The 20,360-nt window shown below is 45.7% G+C and overlaps 1 protein-coding gene across 4 annotated transcripts in view; it reads left to right on the top strand.

Moving 5' to 3' along the window:
- Nucleotides 1–18,204, top strand: part of KIAA0232 (KIAA0232 ortholog) — a 53,374-nt gene extending 35,170 nt beyond the window's left edge. The window contains exons 6-9 of one of the 4 annotated variants that reach the window (XM_077280109.1): nucleotides 4,914–8,067; nucleotides 9,557–9,665; nucleotides 9,962–10,048; nucleotides 17,443–18,204. In XM_077280109.1, coding sequence (XP_077136224.1) covers nucleotides 4,914–8,067; nucleotides 9,557–9,665; nucleotides 9,962–10,048; nucleotides 17,443–17,456 — 3,364 coding nt within the window. In that variant the 3' untranslated portion in view covers nucleotides 17,457–18,204. The remainder of the gene's footprint in view (nucleotides 1–4,913; nucleotides 8,068–9,556; nucleotides 9,666–9,961; nucleotides 10,049–17,442) is intronic. The other 3 variants (XM_077280108.1, XM_077280106.1, XM_077280107.1) reach the window with 3 other exon arrangements.
- The last annotated feature ends 2,156 nt before the right edge of the window (nucleotides 18,205–20,360 follow it).

The following is a 20,360-nucleotide window of genomic DNA, read 5'->3' as shown; positions in this document are numbered from 1 at the left end:
ATATTGTACTTCATGGTAGTGGTAAAATTTCTTCGATATAACTTGCGTTTATTTGTGAAAAAAAACGGAAATTTGGCGCAAATTTTGAAAATTTCGCAATTTTCCAACTTTGAATTTTTATGCCCTTAAATCACAGAGATATGTCACACAAAATACTTAATAGGTAACATTTCCCACATGTCTACTTTACATCAGCACAATTTTGGAGCCAAAAATTTTTTTTGTTAGGGAGTTATAAGGGTTAAAAGTTGACCCAGCAATTTCTTATTTTTACACCATTTTTTTTTTTTTTTTTTTTAGGGACCACATCTCATTTGAAGTTATTTTGAGGGGTCTATATGATAGAAAATACCCAAGTGTGACACCATTCTAAAAACTGAACCCCTTAAGGTGCTCAAAACCACATTCAAGAAGTTTATTAACCCTTCAGGTGTTTCACAGGAATTTTTGCAATGTTTAAATAAAAATGAACATTTAACTTTTTTTCACAAAAATTTTATTTCAGCTCCAATTTGTTTTATTTTACCAAGGGTAACAGGAGAAAATGGACCCCAAAAGTTGTTGTACAATTTGTCCTGAGTACGCTGATACCCCATATGTGGGGGTAAACCACTGTTTGGGCGCATGGCAGAGCTCGGAAGAGAAGGAGCGCAGTTTGACTTTTCAATGCAAAATTGACTGGAATTGAGATGGGACACCATGTCGCATTTGGAGAGCCCCTGATGTGCCTAAACATTGAAACCCCCCACAAGTGACACCATTTTGGAAAGGAGACCCCCTAAGGAACTTATCTAGATGTGTTTTGAGAGCTTTGAACCCCCAAGTGTTTCACTACAGTTTATAACGCAGAGCCGTGAAAATAAAAATTCCTTTTTTTTTTTTTTTTTTCACAAAATAGATATTTTAGTTTTTCAGTTTGCACAGCACTGTCAGATCGGCGATCTGACTTACAGCGCTCCTGGCTTACCATCGCCTGCACTGAGCAGGCGCTTGGTAAGTCACCTCCCTACAGGACCCAGATGCAGCCCCGCGGCCATTTTGGATCTGGGGACTGCAGGGAGAGGAGGTAAGAGACACTCGGAGCAACGCGATCACATCGCGTTGCTCCGAGGGTCTCAGGGAAGCCTGCAGGGAGTCCCCTCCCTGCGCGATGCTTCCCTATACCGCCGGAACACTGCGATCATGTTTGATCAGTGAGCCGGGGGTTAATGTGCCAGGAGCGGTCCGTGACCGCTCCTGGCACATAGTGCCCGATGTCAGCTGCGATAGTCAGCTGACACCCGGCCGCGATCGGCCACGCTCCCCCCCCCCCCCCGTGAGCGCGGCCGATCGCATATGACGTACTATCCCGTCGGTGGGAATTAAGGCCCACCCCAACTTGACGGGATAGTACGTCATATGGGATTAAGGGGTTAAAGTCTTGCACAAAATTTGTGTCTGATGAAACTGAGAAGGTGTTTTGGTAGCAAGTTATTCTGGCAGTTACCGGCCTGGATCTGTGCATATGTCCTGTATAGGGGACATCACCTGTCCCGCTCATCTCACTAGTGTTTGATGTAAATCGGACAATCTGACAATCTGCAACACTTGCATGGCAAAAGAGGTTGTCCAGTTTTCGCCTATCCACAGGATAAATACATTTTCTGATCGGTGGCGGAGTGTAACTGCTGGGACCTGCAAAATGGGGCACTTTTATCAGTGCTTAACCCCTTAACTACCTACGCCGTAATTACTGCAGAGGTCGGTACCCCTGCTTTGATGTGGGCTCCGGCGGTGAGCCCGCATCAAAGCCAGGACATGTCAGCTGTTTTGAACAGCTGACATGTGCCAGCAATAGCGACGGGTGGAATTGCGATTCAGCTGCCGCTGTTGACTAGTTAAATGCCGCTGTCAAATGCTGACTGCGGCATTTAACCGGCGCTTCTGGGACGGAAATGAGCGCATCGTCGACCCCCGTCACATGACTGGGGGTCAGCGATGCGTCCGCATAGCAACCAGTTGTCTCCTTGAGACCTCTATGGTTGCTGGCTTGCTCTGAGCGCCACCCTGTGGTCGGCGCTCATAGCAAGTTTGTAATTCAGCTACATAGGAGCGATCTGATGATCGCTGCTCTGTAGCAGAGCCGATCAGGCTATGCCAGCTTCTAGCCTCCCATGGAGGCTATTGAAGCACGGCAAAAATAAAAAAATTAAATATATTAATTAATATATTAATAAATTAAAATATATATATATATATATCTCTCTCTCTCTCACCGGCCACTTTATTAGGTACACCATGCTAGTAACGGGTTGGACCCCCTTTTGCCTTCAGAACTGCCTCAATTCTTCGTGGCATAGATTCAACAAGGTGCTGGAAGCATTCCTCAGAGATTTTGATCCATATTGACATGATGGCATCACACAGTTGCCGCAGATTTGTCGGCTGCACATCCCTGATGCGAATCTCCCGTTCCACCACATCCCAAAGATTTCATGTTGTTTACGCCAAATTCTGACCCTACCATCCGAATGTCGCAGCAGAAATCGAGACTCATCAGACCAAGCAACGTTTTTCCAATCTTCTACTGTCCAATTTCGATGAGCTTGTACAAATTGTAGCCTCAGTTTCCTGTTCTTAGCTGAAAGGAGTGGTACCCGGTGTGGTCTTCTGCTGCTGTAGCCCATCTGCCTCAAAGTTCGACGCACTGTGCGTTCAGAGATGCTCTTAGGCCTACCTTGGTTGTAACGGGTGGCGATTTGAGTCACTGTTGCCTTTCTATCAGCTCGAACCAGTCTGCCCATTCTCCTCTGACCTCTGGCATCAACAAGGCATTTCCGCCCACAGAACTGCCGCTCACTGGATTTTTTTTCTTTTTCGGACCATTCTCTGTAAACCCTAGAGATGGTTGGGCGTGAAAATCCCAGTAGATCAGCAGTTTCTGAAATACTCAGACCAGCCCTTCTGGCACCAACAACCATGCTACGTTCAAAGGCACTCAAATCACCTTTCTTCCTCATACTGATGCTCGGTTTGAACTGCAGGAGATTGTCTTGACCATGTCTACATGCCTAAATGCACTGAGTTGCCGCCATGTGATTGGCTGATTAGAAATTAAGTGTTAACAAGAAGTTGGACAGGTGTACCTAATAAAGTGGCCAGTGAGTGTGTGTGTGTGTATGTGTATGTGTATGTTTTTTTTTCTTCATTTATATTTATTTTTGCCCCATTCAAAATAAAAAAAATCAAACCTACACATTTGGTATCGCTACGTTCACAATCGCCCGATCTATCAAAAAAAAAGTATTAGCCTGATCGTTTAACGCCAGAATTACATTTTTTTTTTTTTTTGGTCTCCGCGACATTGCATTAAAATGCAATAACGGGCGTTCAAAACAACACAAACATCAGCTCGGCACGCAAAAAATAAACCCTCACCTGACCCCAGATCACGAAAAATGGAGACGCTACGGGTATTGGAAAATTGCGCAATTTATTATTTATTTTTTTTACCACTTAGATAAAACGTAGCCTAGACATGTTTGGTGTCTATGAACTCGTAATGACCTGGAGAATCATACTGGCAGGTCAGTTTTGGCATTTAGTGAACCTGGCAAAAAAGCCATACAAAAAATACGTGTGGGTTTGCACTTTTTTTTGCAATTTCACCGCACTTGGAATTTTTTTCACCTTTTCTAGTACTCGACATGGTAAAACCAATGATGTCGTTCAAAAGTGCAACTTGTCCCGCAAAAAAACAAGCCATCACACGGCCATATTGATGGAAAAATAAAAAAGTTATGCCTCTGGGAAGGAGGGGAGCGAAAAACGAGAACGCATAAACGGAAAAGGGATAGGTCTTGAAGGGGTTAAAATGGAGCTGCAGTGCTCTTGCTCCACCATCGCTCCATTCCCAATGGGAACAAATGGAGTGGCGGTCAGGAATCTGACCGGTTTATTCATTTTAGTGCTCTATCTTGTATTGCGCCATTTACTTTCCTATAGTGCCACAGCTATTTACAGACCTCATCACTTTACCAATGGGGTTCATAATCTAAGCTCTCCATTCTGTGACTTCCTACCACACTACAAACACAAACTAAAAACTACTTGCAGATTAGTCTTGGTGGGATTCAAACCCAGGACCCCCAACGCTGCCAAGCAACCATGATGACCTGTCGCTTTAGTTTGTAACTGGGATAAAAAAATTCCCCTCGCTGCCAGTCGGTGTGGGCCCCTTGGTTACACCCCAACCGATCAGCAATCTATCTACCCTTTTTTTATTGGGCTTCCCTTTTTAGGCTATGTTCACACGCACTTTTTTTTTTTTTTGCACACAGCTTGTTTTTGTCCTCTGTAATTTGTGCAAAACCTTGGGTTTTGCGGAATGGAGCATTTCTCTTCTTTCAGCATATTTCACCTATGGACAGCTGTGGGTGGGGAAAAACCTCAGGTATCAGGTTTTTGGTGCTCCTGATGAAGTAGAATAAGAGATCATGTTTTGGCACTGAAAACTGATGCCTGCGCTTTCAATATATTTATTTCTTTAATTTTTTTTTTTTTTTTTATGCACCCGACTTTTTCAGCATGCACAAGAGTCAAATGTACCATGACAAAAATGCCAGAAAGAAACTCCTTAAATATGCAAAACCTGCTTTTTTTCAGCAAGTTTCTCACTGCCAAGAGAGCAGGTTTTGCCTTTGGGAAAAAATACATCAACACAGCATGTGAACATAGCCTTATTTGGGGCTAGACAAGACAAAAATTTTGAGAAAAAAAACAGCTAAAACACATTCTGCAAACTCCTCACACGCACTTATTTCTGGGTGATGCCAGCTCACACACTAGGGCCAATATCACTAGGTTATATGCTTTGATCAGTATGTTTTTTGCAGTGAAGTCCCTGAATCCTGTCTGTTTTATGTTCCCATTAGGTACTATGAAGCTTTTCCACCTCTTTCAGAAAAGCCAATCTGCCTGCAAGAAATAATGACCGTATGGAACAAGGCAAAAATCTGCTCTTATTCTAGCTCTTCCTCTTCTTCCACGGCCCCACAAACAAGCACCGAAACTCCATCACCAAAGAATTGCCACAGCGAAAGTGAAGCGATAATGACCCAGAAGAACAATGCAGCTTCTAACACTGTACAGGGAAAGAACCAACAGAGGAAAGGCAAGAACGAGAAAGAGAACAAGTTTAGCAATGGCGCAGCCGACGAGAAAACAAACATGGCAAAAATTGTGAGGCATAAGTCAAACGGAAAGAATCGCCCTCGATCCTGGTCATCCGGCTCAAGTGAAGCAGGTTCAAGTTCAAGCGGTAATCGGGGCGACCTGAAAACTAGATTAATCAAAGTAAGACATAAAGTTAGGGAGGTCCGGAACAAAAAGGGGAAAACTGGTCCAAAGGTGCCACCAAAAAACAGCGAGAGAAAAAACGTGTCAGCGGGAAGTGGAGCGGTGCCTGTGAAGCCACTCTTCAAGAAAGTAAAACGTCAAGGAAGAGAGTACGCATATAAAGAAATGGATAATGAAGGAAGTGATGTCTTTAAAGAGAGGAGAAATAAAACTGCATTTCGAGAGGAGCCCTTGTGGTACACGGAGCCCATAACTGAGTACTTCATTCCTCTCAACAGTAAAAGTAAATTGGAAACGACGTACCGGAAAAACCGCGGTTGGTATAACGCATCGGAAGAGATAGAAGAGTTGTCAGAGTTTGTTAAAGACCTTCATCTAAACCACAATATCCATGAAACATACCTCGCAGCGGGTACCTTTATCGAGGGCCACTTTGTAGAAATGCCTGCCATCGTAACCAAGACGAGCACAGGGACCTCAAACTGTTCTCTCCTGGAGGACCATTATTTGGATGATATTCATCCTGCAGAACTCACACACTTCTATGAAGTGGAAATTGATCAATCCATGTTGGATCCAGGTGCCTCAGAGAAAACAAAAGGAGAAAGCCGAATCTTGAATATGATTCGGCAAAAAAGCAACCTAAAAAGCGATCTTGAGGCTGAATCTTGCAAAGTGTTAGAAGACAAGGAGCCGCAAGGGGAGAGTGCAATATGGACAGAGTCAACCAGTTCTATTGGTGCTGAAGGCTTTTTCTTGCAAGATCATAGTAGACTAGCTCAATTTTGGGAGTCCTGTTCACCTTCAAGTTCAGCTGATGCAGACGGGGAGAGTTTGGGTGGGGACTCCCCAAGTACGTTCTCCCCTTTTTACGACAGCACAAAGCTCCATACACACATGCAGGCAGGCAATCAAGATTTATTTTTTGATGGAAATAACTCTTATTTTTCAGTGTTTGAAGTGCAATGCAGTAATTCTGTATTCTCCATGCCCAGCGAGAGGGTGTTCAACGAGAAAGGTAAAGCGGAGTCTTCTTCCAGCACGAACGGATTTGGGAAAACTCAGTCGCGATTACTCATATGGACCAAAAATAGTGCCTTCGATGATAACGAACAGTGTTCGAACATTTCTACAAGAACGTGCAGTCCATGGTCGCATTCGGAGGGAAACCGCTCCGATACGGAAGCTCTCAACAGTTACCTAGAAGATTACGCTCAGTTGAACGCAGAAGATACCACTTACATTATCCCTACAGTTACTTTAAGTTTCCAAGATGATATCCCCTGTGTAAACACGCAAAGTTCATACAGGACTTTAGGAGATGATCCTGCGCCAGTGTCGGGCAAGAAATCCAAGTTAGAGTCACTTTGTGGCATTCTGCTAGAACAGGAAAATGAAGAAATATCCAACACTACAGAGATCGATCCAGAAATCGCCATTTGTCAGCCTGGATACAGCTCAGGAGACCTCAAAGACTTATGGACAAATGTCGAAGAAGATCCGCTCTTTCCTCTTGATGTAAACTCATTTAGTTGTCACAATGCAAATGAGGCACAGGAAGCAAACTTTCAAGAGCCCCAAAAGGCCGTTCAAAGATCAGAATACCATCTTTGGGAAAGTCAAAGGCACCCTTCAGAAAAGCGAGCGTTTCTCACTTGCGACTCATCGAAGGTCGACAGCGGAGACTATATGACTCCCTCAAAACCTTGGGATATTAACCACGCGAAAGAGAATTCGTTCATTCTCGGAGGAGTTTACGGGGAGTTTGGAAGCTTTAATGGCGAGGATGAGTGGGCTGTCGTACCGCAGGGTCCAGCTAAAGCTGCGGCGAGCTTACTGGACTGCGCTGCCTCGGATGTTGTTACAATAGCTGGTACTGATGTGTTCATGACCCCGGGGAATAGCATTGCTCCTGGGCATCGCCAGCTATGGAGACCATTTGTTTCTTTTGAAGAAAATGAGCAAAATGGAGATAAAGGCTCAAGCAAGGGTTTTTCTTTTATATTGCATGAAAATCTGCTCAGCACATGTGGTGATTTTCAGATGGAGGAGCCCGGCATGGGCTACTCATTCTCATCTTTTGATTTGAACAGTAGATTTTCTCAAGTCCTTCATGTTGAGTGCTCCTTCGAACCTGGTAATATTGTCAGCAGTAGTCCTACTTCTAAAACAAAAGCCTTGTGCTCTGATCCAGAGGGCGACATCGGCCACCCGAGGATTTGTGGCGTGGACAGGACTCAGTATAGATCTATAAGAATTTCTCCGCGTACTCACTTCCGCCCGATTTCTGCATCCGAGCTGTCTCCAGGTGTCGGGAGCGAGTCCGACTTTGAATCTGAGAAAGATGAGGCGGCGGCACCTACACTTTCCGAAGGCGAGGTGTTTGAAGATCCACAGGACGATCTCAAACCTCTTGAGGAAGATGCGGAGAAGGAAAGTAATTTTTATGGAAAGTCTGAGCTAGAATCTGGAAAGTTTCTCCCTAGGCTACAAAAGTCGGGCATGGAAAAAAGTGCGCAAACTTCTTTGGATGGGCAAGAGGAAGCCTGTGCTGTATTGCCTGAGGAGCACCAGGATAACTTGGACTTTAGGATTATCGAGTCGTGTGAAAGTGACGTGATGGTGAACTCCAAAGAAAGCTGCAAGATTGTGGAGTTGAAAAGCAAAGCGGATGTTAAGGAAAGCCTTAATACTAGAGGCACTCTTGCATTGGAAGAAGAGGTGGGTGAGGTAGGTACATGGTTTTTACAAGTAGTTACATATTGTATACTGGCTAGAGGTGACGGAGACTGGGTAGAAGAGCAGTGAGTATTAGTGAAGTTTTACCATAACGTGGGGATGGCAGTTGGCTTCAGTGCGGTCACTAATGTTTTGAAGTAGAATGAACATCCAAGACTGGATACCTATGTCTCTTGTGATTCCGCTGGGATGCCTTTTCAGACTTTATATACCAACAGATATGGGATTAATCTTCATGATAACTATGCATTCAGACATCCCATACAAATCTGTCTACGATCTGACCACAGTGCTCGGACTACTCATGGCTCTTCTGACCAAAGCGTGACTGCTTCATATATTTCTTTCACGCTGTCGTGCTCTGGTCGGGAGACATGGGACCAGTCCATGCGGACTGCTTTTATTTTTTTTATTTTTTTTCTCACCACTTTAGAAAAAAAACGGATTATCTCATGGTCATGAAGGGGATAAACTGATCATTAAATTTAATAAGTGGATCCAGCAATAGTCAGTGCATGGGTTTTTTGTGTTTGTTCTTTTTCCTTCTTCCTTGGATAAGATTGACTGTATGAAGCCGAACTTGAATCATCAGGCTGGTTTCTTACATCCATGCCTCATGGTTGAGGATGGATATGTGAGGCTGTCGTGTTCTGGTCAGGAGACCCTTCTAACCCTCCACAGCCATCGTGTGAATCACAGACCATGAAACACTGGTGTATGAAACCGGCCTTATCCATGGCATATAAGTTGTATTCTGGCACGTTGGAAACTGAGGGAGATGAGTATTTTTTTCAGTGTTAAGATCACCTCTTGTTAGTTAATTTCCATTAGTACCAGGGCTTTGGAGTCGGTAAGCCAAACAAACCTCTGACTCAGACTTCTCAATTTCCCTGACTCCACAGCACTGGTCACCACTGAGCATGTACATACAGTGCAGCACAGATTCATCTCCACAGCACTGATCACTACTGAGCATGTACATACAGTGCAGCACAGATTCATCTCCACAGCACTGATCACTACTGAGCATGTACATAAAGTGCAGCACAGATTCATCTCCACAGCACTGGTCACTACTGAGCATGTACATACAGTGCAGCACAGATTCATCTCCACAGCACTGGTCACTACTGAGCCTGTACATACAGTGCAGCACAGATTCATCTCCACAGCACTGGTCACTACTGAGCATGTACATACAGTGCAGCACAGATTCATCTCTGCTAAAAGCCCAGATCCTGAGAGCAGGAACAGAACAGACATTTATAGGACATTTCATAACTTTCCCAAATTCTGAAAACATTTACAGCACATCCTGCATTGTACTACTGTACCCAATTTATAATATCTTAAGTCGGTCCATTTTATACTGACTCTACAAAAATGGACTCCTGACTCAACAGCCCTGAATATTAGGTTTTAGTTGTATTCCATGGCAAATACCCATAAAATTAATGCATTTTATTTTTTTTAATTCCAGTATCCTTCTTTGAGCATCAACCTACAGGGCATAAATGCTGTTAACGAAAAGCAGTGCTGGTGGCAGAAGGCCCTGTACTCTCCATTAATCGCTGGATCCTGCTGTGACCGTAAGGAAATTGTTAAACTTTGCTAATGGTGGTTGTGACTGGTGCCTGATGGTGTCCGGCCGGCTGAATGCCTCTAGTTCTTAGACTGCTCTTATATGGATCCTTATACACAAACAGTAGTACATTCTTGCGAGTATCTCTGGTTTGTTGTAGTCCGTCCTTAAATTGATCTTTTAAGAAATTGGTTAAAAATGGTGATGTTGGACAAAGGCACAACAAGTGTATGTATTATATTATGTAGCTGTAGTATTTTTTTTGCATTACGATTTGCTTATTGTCCTCCACTCTCCATACAGATGTAAAGGAAGAAAGCTGTGTAGATCATAAAGGTGGGAAGGACATCCCCTGTGCTGCTTGGCATCCTCTTGAGATTGAGAAAGTAGGTAATGTGGTTTTCAGACTTGTTTTGTAGTCTATCATATACACCCCATGCTAGACATAACATACCCCAGGCGATCGGGCAGTCGTAGCTTCAAGTCTCTTATGGAAACTATTGAAGTCTTTAAAAAAAAAAAAAAAAATCCTCACTTTTTAACCCCTTCATGACCTTGGGATTTTCCGTTTTTCCGTGTTCGTTTTCCGCTCCCCTCCTTCCCAGAGCCATAACTTCTTTATTTCTGTCGCCTCACTGGGGGACACAGGACCATGGGTGTTATGCTGCTGTCCACTAGGAGGCAACAGTATGCATAATCTGAAAGATTAACCGTGGCTCCTCCTCTGCAGTATACACCCCTGGACGGCGTCAGCCTTCTCCAGTTTTTTCCTTGGTGTCGCATAGGAGGCACACCTAAGATTTTTTACTCCGTTTTTTTTCCGATGGATTACAGATGAAGAAAAGTGGGTCTCGTGAGACTCCCGGCTGGCTCCTTCCTCGGCCCCCTATCACGGGGTGCCCGGTTGAAGTGGAGATGGCTATTCCCCATGTCGCTCCTTCCCCAGTCCCTCGGGTGCTGGTTCGAAGTCGAGACCCCCCTCCTTCCCCAATTCCTTTTGGTTTCTGGGTTGAGGTTGAGGCGAGGATAAAGGCCCCTGAAGGTGACAACAGCACCCTCCCTATTCCCCCTCTGGGGGCATTAGGTTGAGACTCCTCAGGTAGGGCCTGTACAGGCAGCATTCTGCAGCTCCCAGCAATGGGCCAGCACACTGCGCCTGCATCCAGGGACCCCAGCCCAGCTGCGGGCTCCTGTCGGGGCCGGGGGGAGTGCAGGCAGGCATGGCACATACAGGCACAGGGTACCCTGATCCCCTGTCTCTGCGGCAGCACCAGCCCTGTACTACCTCAGGGTGACCCCTCAGGGCCCCACTTTCCGCTTATAGCCCCACTGCTATCCTGCCTTTAAATCCAGGGGGGTCCGGTTCAGATCTGAACAACCCCCCCCCGGATTTCTGCGCCGGCCTGGAGCCTTTCTGTTCATCAGGCATCTAACTTTTTTCTCAGCTCTCCGCCCCCTTCTCACCCTGCCTCTTCTCCTCGGCGGCCATTTCTACTGCAGCAAGGATTAACCCTGCATCTCCCGGTCAGCAGGACCGGGCCAGCCAGTCTCCGGGGGGCACAGGACTGTGGACCTTCGGCGCTGGACCTAGGGGCAAATTGGTGGGGTAAGATCACATCTGGGTTGTTTTACTCGGCTGTGAATCCATATTTCCTATAAGGCTCCCCTATAGGGTCCTCTGTGAGCCCTTCTGCACTCTGTGCACTATGCCGGGCTCAAGGTCCAGGAGAACCAGGCAGGACTGCTAATATGCATTCTGCACAGCCTGCAGGACCGCTCTGCTCAGTGGCAGCACGTACGCACTGCCAGGACTGCATCCAGACTACTGCGTCAGAGCCCCAAGAAGCCCCTGCCAATGCCTCGGTGTCTAATGCCACGCCGGAATGGGTCACTCAGAGGTCGCAATCTTTAACGCAGTCTATAGATAACAAACCTCCACATTGCTTCAGGCTCCACAGAGTCATGCCTCGCCTATGACCGTTACCCAGTAAAGGGAGAGTTTGACTCTGGAACAGAACGACCTGGCACATCCACGTCCAGGTCAGGATGCAAGCGGATGCATAGGTCAAGTCCATCTGCATCATCCCTTAGCACACGGTCATCCTCTTTTAGGGAGATACATCGTAGTTCCAGGTCATCTAGACCGTCCCCTTCCAGGGGCAGACAATGCAGATCTCCGCAATCCCTGACCAGAGAAGGCCTCCTCCCCAGCTCACCCAGCAGGGGATGCCTCAGTGATACAGGATTCGGAAAGCAGCTGTGACTCCGACTCAGACAGGGAAACGGACGGGTCCCTGATCCCAATCCCCCTAGCAATACAGCGCTAGTCGAGGACATAATCTCTTCCATCCATCGGGTGCTGGACATTTCTAATCTGCCACCAGAGGCCCCAGAACAAGATTTCCTTTGAAGGACCTCTGAAGCCACCTAAGGTTTTCTCTAACCACCCAGAGTTTAAAGCGATCCTTAAAAAGCAGCTCTCAGCCTGAGAAATTCGATAATCGCAAATATCTGGAGGCAAAGTACCTTTTTCCCACAGAAGGACACCAAGGAATGGACAGATCCACCTAAAGTGGACCCCCAGTCTCTTAGACTAGCAGCACAGACCCTCTTTTCACTGCCAGATAGCTCAGCCCTCAGGGACGCAGCAGACCGGCAGGACGCATTGCTCGTTCAATTTTTTGAGGCGGCAGGGGCCTCCCTGGCTCCTGCGTTCGCTTCAGTTTGGGATGCAAAGGCCATCCTGGCTTGGGCCAAAAATTTACAAGCTGGCCTCCAAGCATCTGCTCCTGAGCTGTCGGACCAAGCGGTTCAAATAGCAGTTGTAGCAGATCACATGCTTCATGCAGCTCTGGATTCAGCAAGGGGCGTGGCGGGGATGGCATCAAATGCCATCACGATTCGGCGTATCCTCTGGCTGCGGAATGGAAAGCGGACGCAGCCTCAAAGAAGTCCCTCGCGCACCTCCCTTATCTCAGTGGGTGACTTTTTCGGTGAAGAGTTGGACACAATGATATCCAACGTCACCGGGGGTAAGAGGTACCTCTCTCCCTCAACTGAAACCTATACGCACTTACAAGAAGTGTAACAAACCCGATTCCGATCCTTTCGGAATTCCTCAGGCTGGTCCGTCTCGCGTCCAGCACATAACCGTTTCCCACACAGGGACAACTCGCGGTCGACGCAAAAGTCGGACAAGACCTGGCAGTTAAAAGCAGGCCAGTCAAAGCCCAAAGAAGGAAAACCTCAGACTTTTTTCCTCCTCATGACTCAGACACCGGAAGACATCCTACCCGTAGGGGACTTTGCTCTTTTCAGAAAGTCTGGATGACTACTACAGAAGACAGGTGGGTCAGGGAACTAGTGTCTTCCGGATACAAGATAGAGTTCAACCTCCAACCCACCGATCCGATTCTTCCTCTCTGTTCCCCCAAAACCGCCAGCCAAGGCTCGTGCCTTCCACCAAGCGGTTTCCTTCTTCAAGCAGGAATCATAGTACCGGTTCCTGCGGCCAGGAGCTTCCGAGGGTTCTACTCCAATCTATTCGTCACCAAGAAATGAGGCAGAGTACGGCCCATACTGGACCTAAAACAACTCAACAAATACGTACGGGTTCGTCACTTCCGCTGGAGTCCCTTCAGTCCATCATTGCGTCCATGGAGAAGGGAGAATATCTCGCCTTAAAAGATATATACAAGACGCATACCTGCATATACCGATTGCACCTGCTCATCAGTTTTTTTCTCAGGTTCGCAATCGACCAGGACCAGGACCATTACCAGTTCGTGGCTCTCCCGTTCGGACTCGCCACGGCTCCCAGAGTGTTTACCAAGGTCATGGCAGCCACCATGGATGTCCTGCACTCCAGAGGCATAGTAGTCGTTCCATACCTGGACGATCTACTCATCAAGGCTCCTACCTTCAAGGACTGCGAGCTCAGCGTCTCAATCACAACCGACACTGAGTCGCATGGGCTGGTTAGTCAACCTACAAAGGTCATCACCAACCCTGAGTCAGTCTCTGACCTTCCTGGGAATGCTATACAACACCTCCAGGGGTCTAGTGCTCTTTCCCAGGGACAAGGCACTGGCTCTCCGCCTAGGAGTTCGCATCCTCCTCCGCAAACCCCCTCGATCTCTCCGGTTTGCCATGAGAGCCCTCGGCAGGATGGGGGCAGCAATAGAAGCTGTCCCATTTGGCCCAGTTTCACCTCAGGCCTCTCCAACTAGCCATTCTCAAGTCCTGGGACAGCAATCCTTTTTCCTCTCGACAGGGAATTCCAGCTAATGTTGTCAACCAGGAGGTCCCTGCACTGGTTGCTCAAGCCAACCTCGCTAGCAAAGGGGAAATCCTTTCTCACAGGTCAATGGAAGGTTCTGACCACCGATGCGAGCCTGACGGGTTGGGGTGCAGTGCACCTACACCACAGGGCACAGGGCAAGTGGTCCCCAGTGGAAGCGACCATGCCCATCAACATCCTGGAAATTCGTGCCATCCTCCTGGCATTGAGGGCCTTCCATCACTTACTGGCAGCCTCTCATATCAGAATACAATCGGACAATGCCACAACTGTGGCATATGTGAATCACCAAGGGGGGACCCGCAGTACCCAGGCGATGCGAGAGAAGTGTCGCACATCCTCCACTGGGTGGAGGACACAGGCTCTGTTCTCTCGGCGGTCCACATTCCGGGTGTGGACAACTGGGAAGCAGACTTCCTCAGACGACAAGGAATAGATTCGGGAGAGTGGTCTCTCCATCCTGAAATTTTTTTTCGCCAGATCTGCCATCGCTGGGGGACCCCAGATGTGGACCTAATGGCATCCCACTTCAATACCAAGGTCTCCAACTTCATGGCCAGAGCACACGATCCGCGGTCGCTCGGAGCAGACGCTCTGGTTCAGGACTGGACCCAGTTCCAGCTTCTGTACTTTTTTTCCACCTCTCCCCCTGTTATCCAGAGTGGTGAGGAAGATCAAGCAAGATGGAGTTCCAACCATCTTAATCGCACCGGTCTGGCCCAGACGTACATGGTACGCCGACGGCGTACAACTTTCAGCAGAGGCCCCCTGGCGCCTCCCCGACCGCCCGGATCTTCTATCACAAGGCCCGTTCTACCACCAGAACTCAGGGGCTCTCAATTTGATGGCGTGGCCCTTGAAACCTGGGTTCTAACCCAGGCAGGGCTCTCAACGGACGTCATTGGGACCATGATCAGGGCATGGAAGCCAGCCTCTGCCAAGATCTATGTCCGTACCTGGAAAGTTCTCTTTACCTGGTGCAAATATCGCGGCCAGACCCCATTCCCTTCTTCCCTCTCCAAACTACCTAGTTTTTCTCCAATCGGGTCTGGAGGCCAGGCTGTCCCTGGGCTCGCCTAAGAGCCAGGTGTCAGCCCTCTCAGTGCTTTTTTTCAAAGGCGCATTGCTACCAAGCCGCGAGTAAGGACTTTTCTTAAGGGGGTTTCCCAATTGGTTCCCCCCTACAGATGACCACTAGAAACATGGGACCTTAACCTGCTTCTGACAGCATTGCAGGAACCACCCTTCGAACCCCTTGAGGATTTCCCGCTCCGCCTTCTCTCCCAGAAGGTGTTTTTTTTTTCCTGGTGGCAATCACCTCGCTACGCAGGGTGTCTGAACTGACAGCACTCTCCTGCAGACGGCCCTTCCTGGTTTTTCACCAGGACAAGGTAGTTCTCTGTACGGTCCCATCCTTCCTTCCGAAGTTTGTGTTCAACTTCCACCTCAATGAGGAAATTTCTCTGCCTTCCCTTTGTCCGGTACCGGTTCATAGAGTGGAGAAGGCTCTGCATACGCTTGACCTTGTCAAGGCATTGCGCATATATGTGTCTAGGACTGCATCCTTCCGGAGGTTTGATCCCTTTTCCTTCTTCCGGAAGGCGGCTGCAAGGGTCTGCCAGCTTCCAAAGCTACCCTTGCCAGGAAGATCACATCCACCATTCAAGAGGCCTACCGCCTTAAGAATTCTCCTCTTCCAGCCGGTATTATGGCACACTCTACACGGGCGGTAGGGGCCTCCTGGGCCATTTGGCTCCAGGCTTCAGCACAACAAGTGTGTAAGGTGGCCACTTGGTCTAGCCCACACTCGTTTACTAAACACTACAGGGTTCATACCCAGTCCTCAGCGAAGCGAGCCTGGGTAGATGTGTTCTGCAGGCGGCGGTGCCCCAAGTATAGGGGCCTGTCTGCACAATATTCGTCCATTGCTTCCCACCCAGGGACTGCTTTGGGACGTCCCATGGTCCTATGTCCCCCAATGAGGCGACAGAGTAAAGGAGATTTTTGTGTGCTCATCATAAAATCTTTCTCTTAGCCTCTAATTGGGGGACACAGCTCCCACCCTGTTGCCCCTTTTTGGGCCGTTGTTACTGTTGAGTTCTCATATTGTTCTCTGAGCTCGTACATAGTGGCCTTCTTATAGGCATGTCTGTTATTCATGTTACTTTCCTCCTACTGCTTTTGCACAAAACTGGAGAAGGCTGATGCCGTCCAGGGGTGTATACTGCAGAGGAGCCACGGTTAATCTTTTTCAGATTATGCATAGTGTCACCTCCTAGTGGACAGCAGCATAACACCCATGGTCCTGTGTCCCCCAATTAAGAGAGATTTTACGGGAAGTACACAAAAATCTCCTTTTTTCCATCAATATGGCCATGTGAGGTCTTATTTTTTGCGGGACAAGTTGCACTTTTGAAAGACCTCATTGGTTTTACCATGTCGTGTACTAGGAATTTTTTCCCCATTTTCAAGTGCGGTGAAATTGCAAAAAAAAAAGTGCAATCCCATGCGTGTTTTTTTTGTTCGGCTTTTTTGCTGGGTTCACTAAATGCTAAAACTGACCTGCCATTATGATTCTCCAGGTCATTATGAGTTCATAGACACCAAACATGTCTAGGTTATTTTTTATCTAAGTGGTGAAAAAAAATTCCAAACTTTTCTTTAAAAAAAAAAAAAAAATCTATATATCATATTTTTTTTTTTTTATATTACTTTTGCCATGCTTCAATAGCCTCCATGAGAGGCTAGAAGCTGGCACAACCCGATCGGCTCAGCTACATAGAGGCGAAGCATAGATTGCCTCTATATGTAGTAGAATTACAGGCTTGCTTTGAACGCCGACCACAGGGTGGCGCTCACAGCAAGCCGGCATCAACAACCATAGAAGTCAAGGAAACCTCTGGTTGTTATGGCGACACATCGCTGACCCCCGATCATGTGATGGAGGTCGGCGATGAGCGCATTTCCGGCTGCGCGGCCGGAGGCGGTAGTTAAATGCCGCTGTCAGAGGCAGCACAACATGGTAAAACCAATGGTTTCGTTAAAAAGCACAACTCCTCCCTCAAACAACAAGCCCTCACAGGGCCATGTTGACGGAAAAATAAAAAGTTATGGCTCTGGGAAGAAGGGGAGCAAAACCGAAAAAAGCTCCTGGGGTTAAGGATGTGACCAGAGAACCTTGTCTGTTTTTTTGCTACTTTTTAAAAAGTTGCAATTGAACATAACATCCTTGGAAACCAAAACCACAATGGCGAACATAAGAAACTGGCAAACGCATAAATTTAGTTTTAAAGGGGAACAAATATTTTACAAAAACAAACAAAAAGAATTGAAGAGGTATCGAGCCCTTAGTTGCTGCACCACACATGGTGATATTTCAGCCAGCTCCTCCAAACTTTCATTTCACACTTCTGATGATGACTGTGCACTTACACTAATTTCATTTATTCAGTTAAAAAAAAACTTTTTATTTTTCTCTTTGTAGACATCTGCATGTAACAAAGCGAAAATCACCATTGACTTCAGTGGTGCGGTAACATCCAGTTGCTTCAGGAAGAAGATCTACTCAAGCGACAGTTCAAGCTCCGATACGGCTTCCGAGGGCGGACACGACTGGGCCGATATTTGCCGAGAGGAACTTTTCTCTCGTACTCAGCTGTGAACAAGCGTCTTACGATCGGAGCGCTGAGGAGAGATCTCGCCCTCACTTGTCTGTTTCCTCTGGAGCCTGTTTAGTTACCACTTTAGATGTTTGTGTGCTTTTTATTTTATTTTTTCCCTTTTCTTGCAGTATAGGTAGAGTAACAATCTTTTTTTTTTTTTCTTTTTTTTTTTTTTCTTCTCTTTTTTTTTTTTTTTTTTGTTTCCCTTTTTCTGACAAGCTGGTATACTTTGCTTAGTGTAGCTAGATTAAATTGTGTTGTCAGATGAAGAATGGCTGTGTTTGTAGAAATCCTGCATCCAGTTTGTAAACCCTCTAGGATTTTATTTTATTTTATCCCCATTCCCCCCCCCCCCCAATTACCCTTTGTTAGGAGCTGTAGTTGGATCTTGCTGCCTACAGCGACTTCTGCCATTCAATGACTCCTACAGTCTTTGGCGTGTTTTTTTTTTTTTTTTTTTTTTTTCCTATTCTCTTGGAAACCTAGGAGATAAATAAGTAACACTGTAATCAATCAGTGCCTTTCTGAATGCAGGAGAGTAGCATGAATGACTTGCCCAGTTTTCATTTGAGAAAATATATTTGAAAAAAAAATAAAATAATAAAAAAATGTATCTTAAGTAGAAGCAATGAGATTGTGCTTTAGAGACTTAAAGAATACTGTGTTTTCTATCCTATAATATTTTGCGCCCACTAAAGGAGGAGAAAATGATTTCATATTATTGCTAATGGCATGAGCCCAAGGCATTTTTGGAAAGTTGTGTGCAATGGGAAGAACAAAGATGGTTTACCGCTTTTTTTAATAGATTTTTTTTTTTTTGTCGTAGATATCATAGTACTGCACTGAAAGCACAGATCGTCCAGTAATCTAATGATATTTTAAAATAAATATAATTGGATAAGATTACAATATATATATATATATATATATATATATATATATATATATATATATATATATATATATTTTTATCAAACTTTTCTCACTGTGTTCACCAAGAATTATGGCATGCGTGTTTGAAAAATGTCTATTGTTTTTGCGCAACTTTGCAAAAACGTAGGACTTCTTCGCATTTTGTTTTTTAAATGTGCCAGCCTCGCCAACTTTCTTTGAGGAGTTTCGCTGGGACAGGGCATGGTTACATAGGTTGAACTTGATGAACCTACATCTTTTTTTTTTTTTTTTCAATCTTTCTCCACTAATTGTACATTTTGTCAGTAATGTAACTATAACCATGTTATGTTACCAATGTTATGTGTATCAAGGAAATCGTCCAGCCCTTCTTTAAAAGCGGTTATAGTGTTGGCCATTACTTCCTCTTGTGGTCAGTATTCCAGTGTCTAACTGCTCTAACTGTAAAGAACCCTTTCTTATTCAGCTGCCGGAATCGCCTTTCTTCCACCCATAATGAGGGCCCCATAGTTCTCAGTATGGTCTTTGGAAGGAAGGACGTGGCCAACAAGTTGCCACAATCTTATGCCACACAAGTGGAGTGAATTTAGGGCAAAAATAATCTACTCCAGTCTGACTGGAGTGCGTTTCTTACAACGGTGGCTGACAGATGTGCCAAATTTAAGAGGTTCATGGATTTGGCACATCTTACTGAAGCCCACTGTTCAACACAACTGATGTGCAAAATGCCAGTCTTGACTGGCCTTCTTATAAAGATGAAAAAAATTGGCTTGCATCAGAGTTGAACAACAGCGTGGATCTCCATTGAAGCTGGCACCCAAAATGCTATGGTGGCCGTTTTAAGGTTCTTGTAGTAGTAAGTCCCAACGAACTTGAGAGCATTTTGAATTTGTTGTATCATAGCTGCATCTAGAACTACAATGCAAGACCATAAAGGGGCAGGCCAAATGTGAATCGCATCCCTTTACTGCTGAGGGGGCTTAGGATGGAAATGCTGTTTACCAGTCCGTTTTAAAAATGGCTTCTCCCACGTACTATGACATGGCCTGAAATCCTGCAGTTGGTGCCATTGGCTTTTTTTTTTTTGTTTGTTTGTTTTTGTCCTTGTTGCTGTCTAGCGTAGAAATGTTGTATTTGAAAGGATGTAATGGGCAAGTATGTGAGCGTGATGGTGAATAACATGTTCTGTGTATTTTTATTCCTCCCCCACTCAAATGTGTGGCTGAAATAACAATTTGATCTATGTATAATTTTGTTAAAACTCTGCACACTTGTCAGCGTGATCGTTCCGATTTATCGAACTCTTTGTGCTTCTAACGCTTTTATGCAGATTGTTCCAAGCACAGCAAGAGCAATATTTAAAAGAAAAACCTAAAAACTTTACCAAATGAAACCTATAAACAAAAAGGCATGCACCGAACTCTAGGAAATGCAAAGAGCTTATCATTGTTTCGGGACAATGGCGTAACCATAAAGGCAATACAAATTGTGATAGGGACCGTATTGGCGATTGTTACAAGGTCTAGAGATAAGGGGTTTGAATTTTATTTTATTTTTTTTAATTTACTGTAGGTTTGTTTTTTTGTTTGTTTTTTTTCTTATTTTGGAAACCCTGATTTTTGGAATCGTGACTTCTTTAGTCAGGTTATCACGCAGATGACATTTTGCAGCTTGCAAAAGTGGGAAAGAAACCCAAACCAGAAATGTACATAGTCAGAGCATTTCTTCTGGATGGACATAGAAGATATATGATCTGGTCTTTCCCTTACCCCTCTCCCATCTTTTTGGGGGTTTTCTGAAAATGTAATAACCCATTAGAACTATAAGC

The sequence above is a fragment of the Ranitomeya variabilis genome, chromosome 1 (assembly GCF_051348905.1).
Source record: "Ranitomeya variabilis isolate aRanVar5 chromosome 1, aRanVar5.hap1, whole genome shotgun sequence".
Lineage (NCBI taxonomy): Eukaryota > Metazoa > Chordata > Amphibia > Anura > Dendrobatidae > Ranitomeya > Ranitomeya variabilis.
The sequence above is the reverse complement of the archived record's forward strand: the minus strand, read 5'-3'. Positions and strand labels throughout refer to the sequence as shown.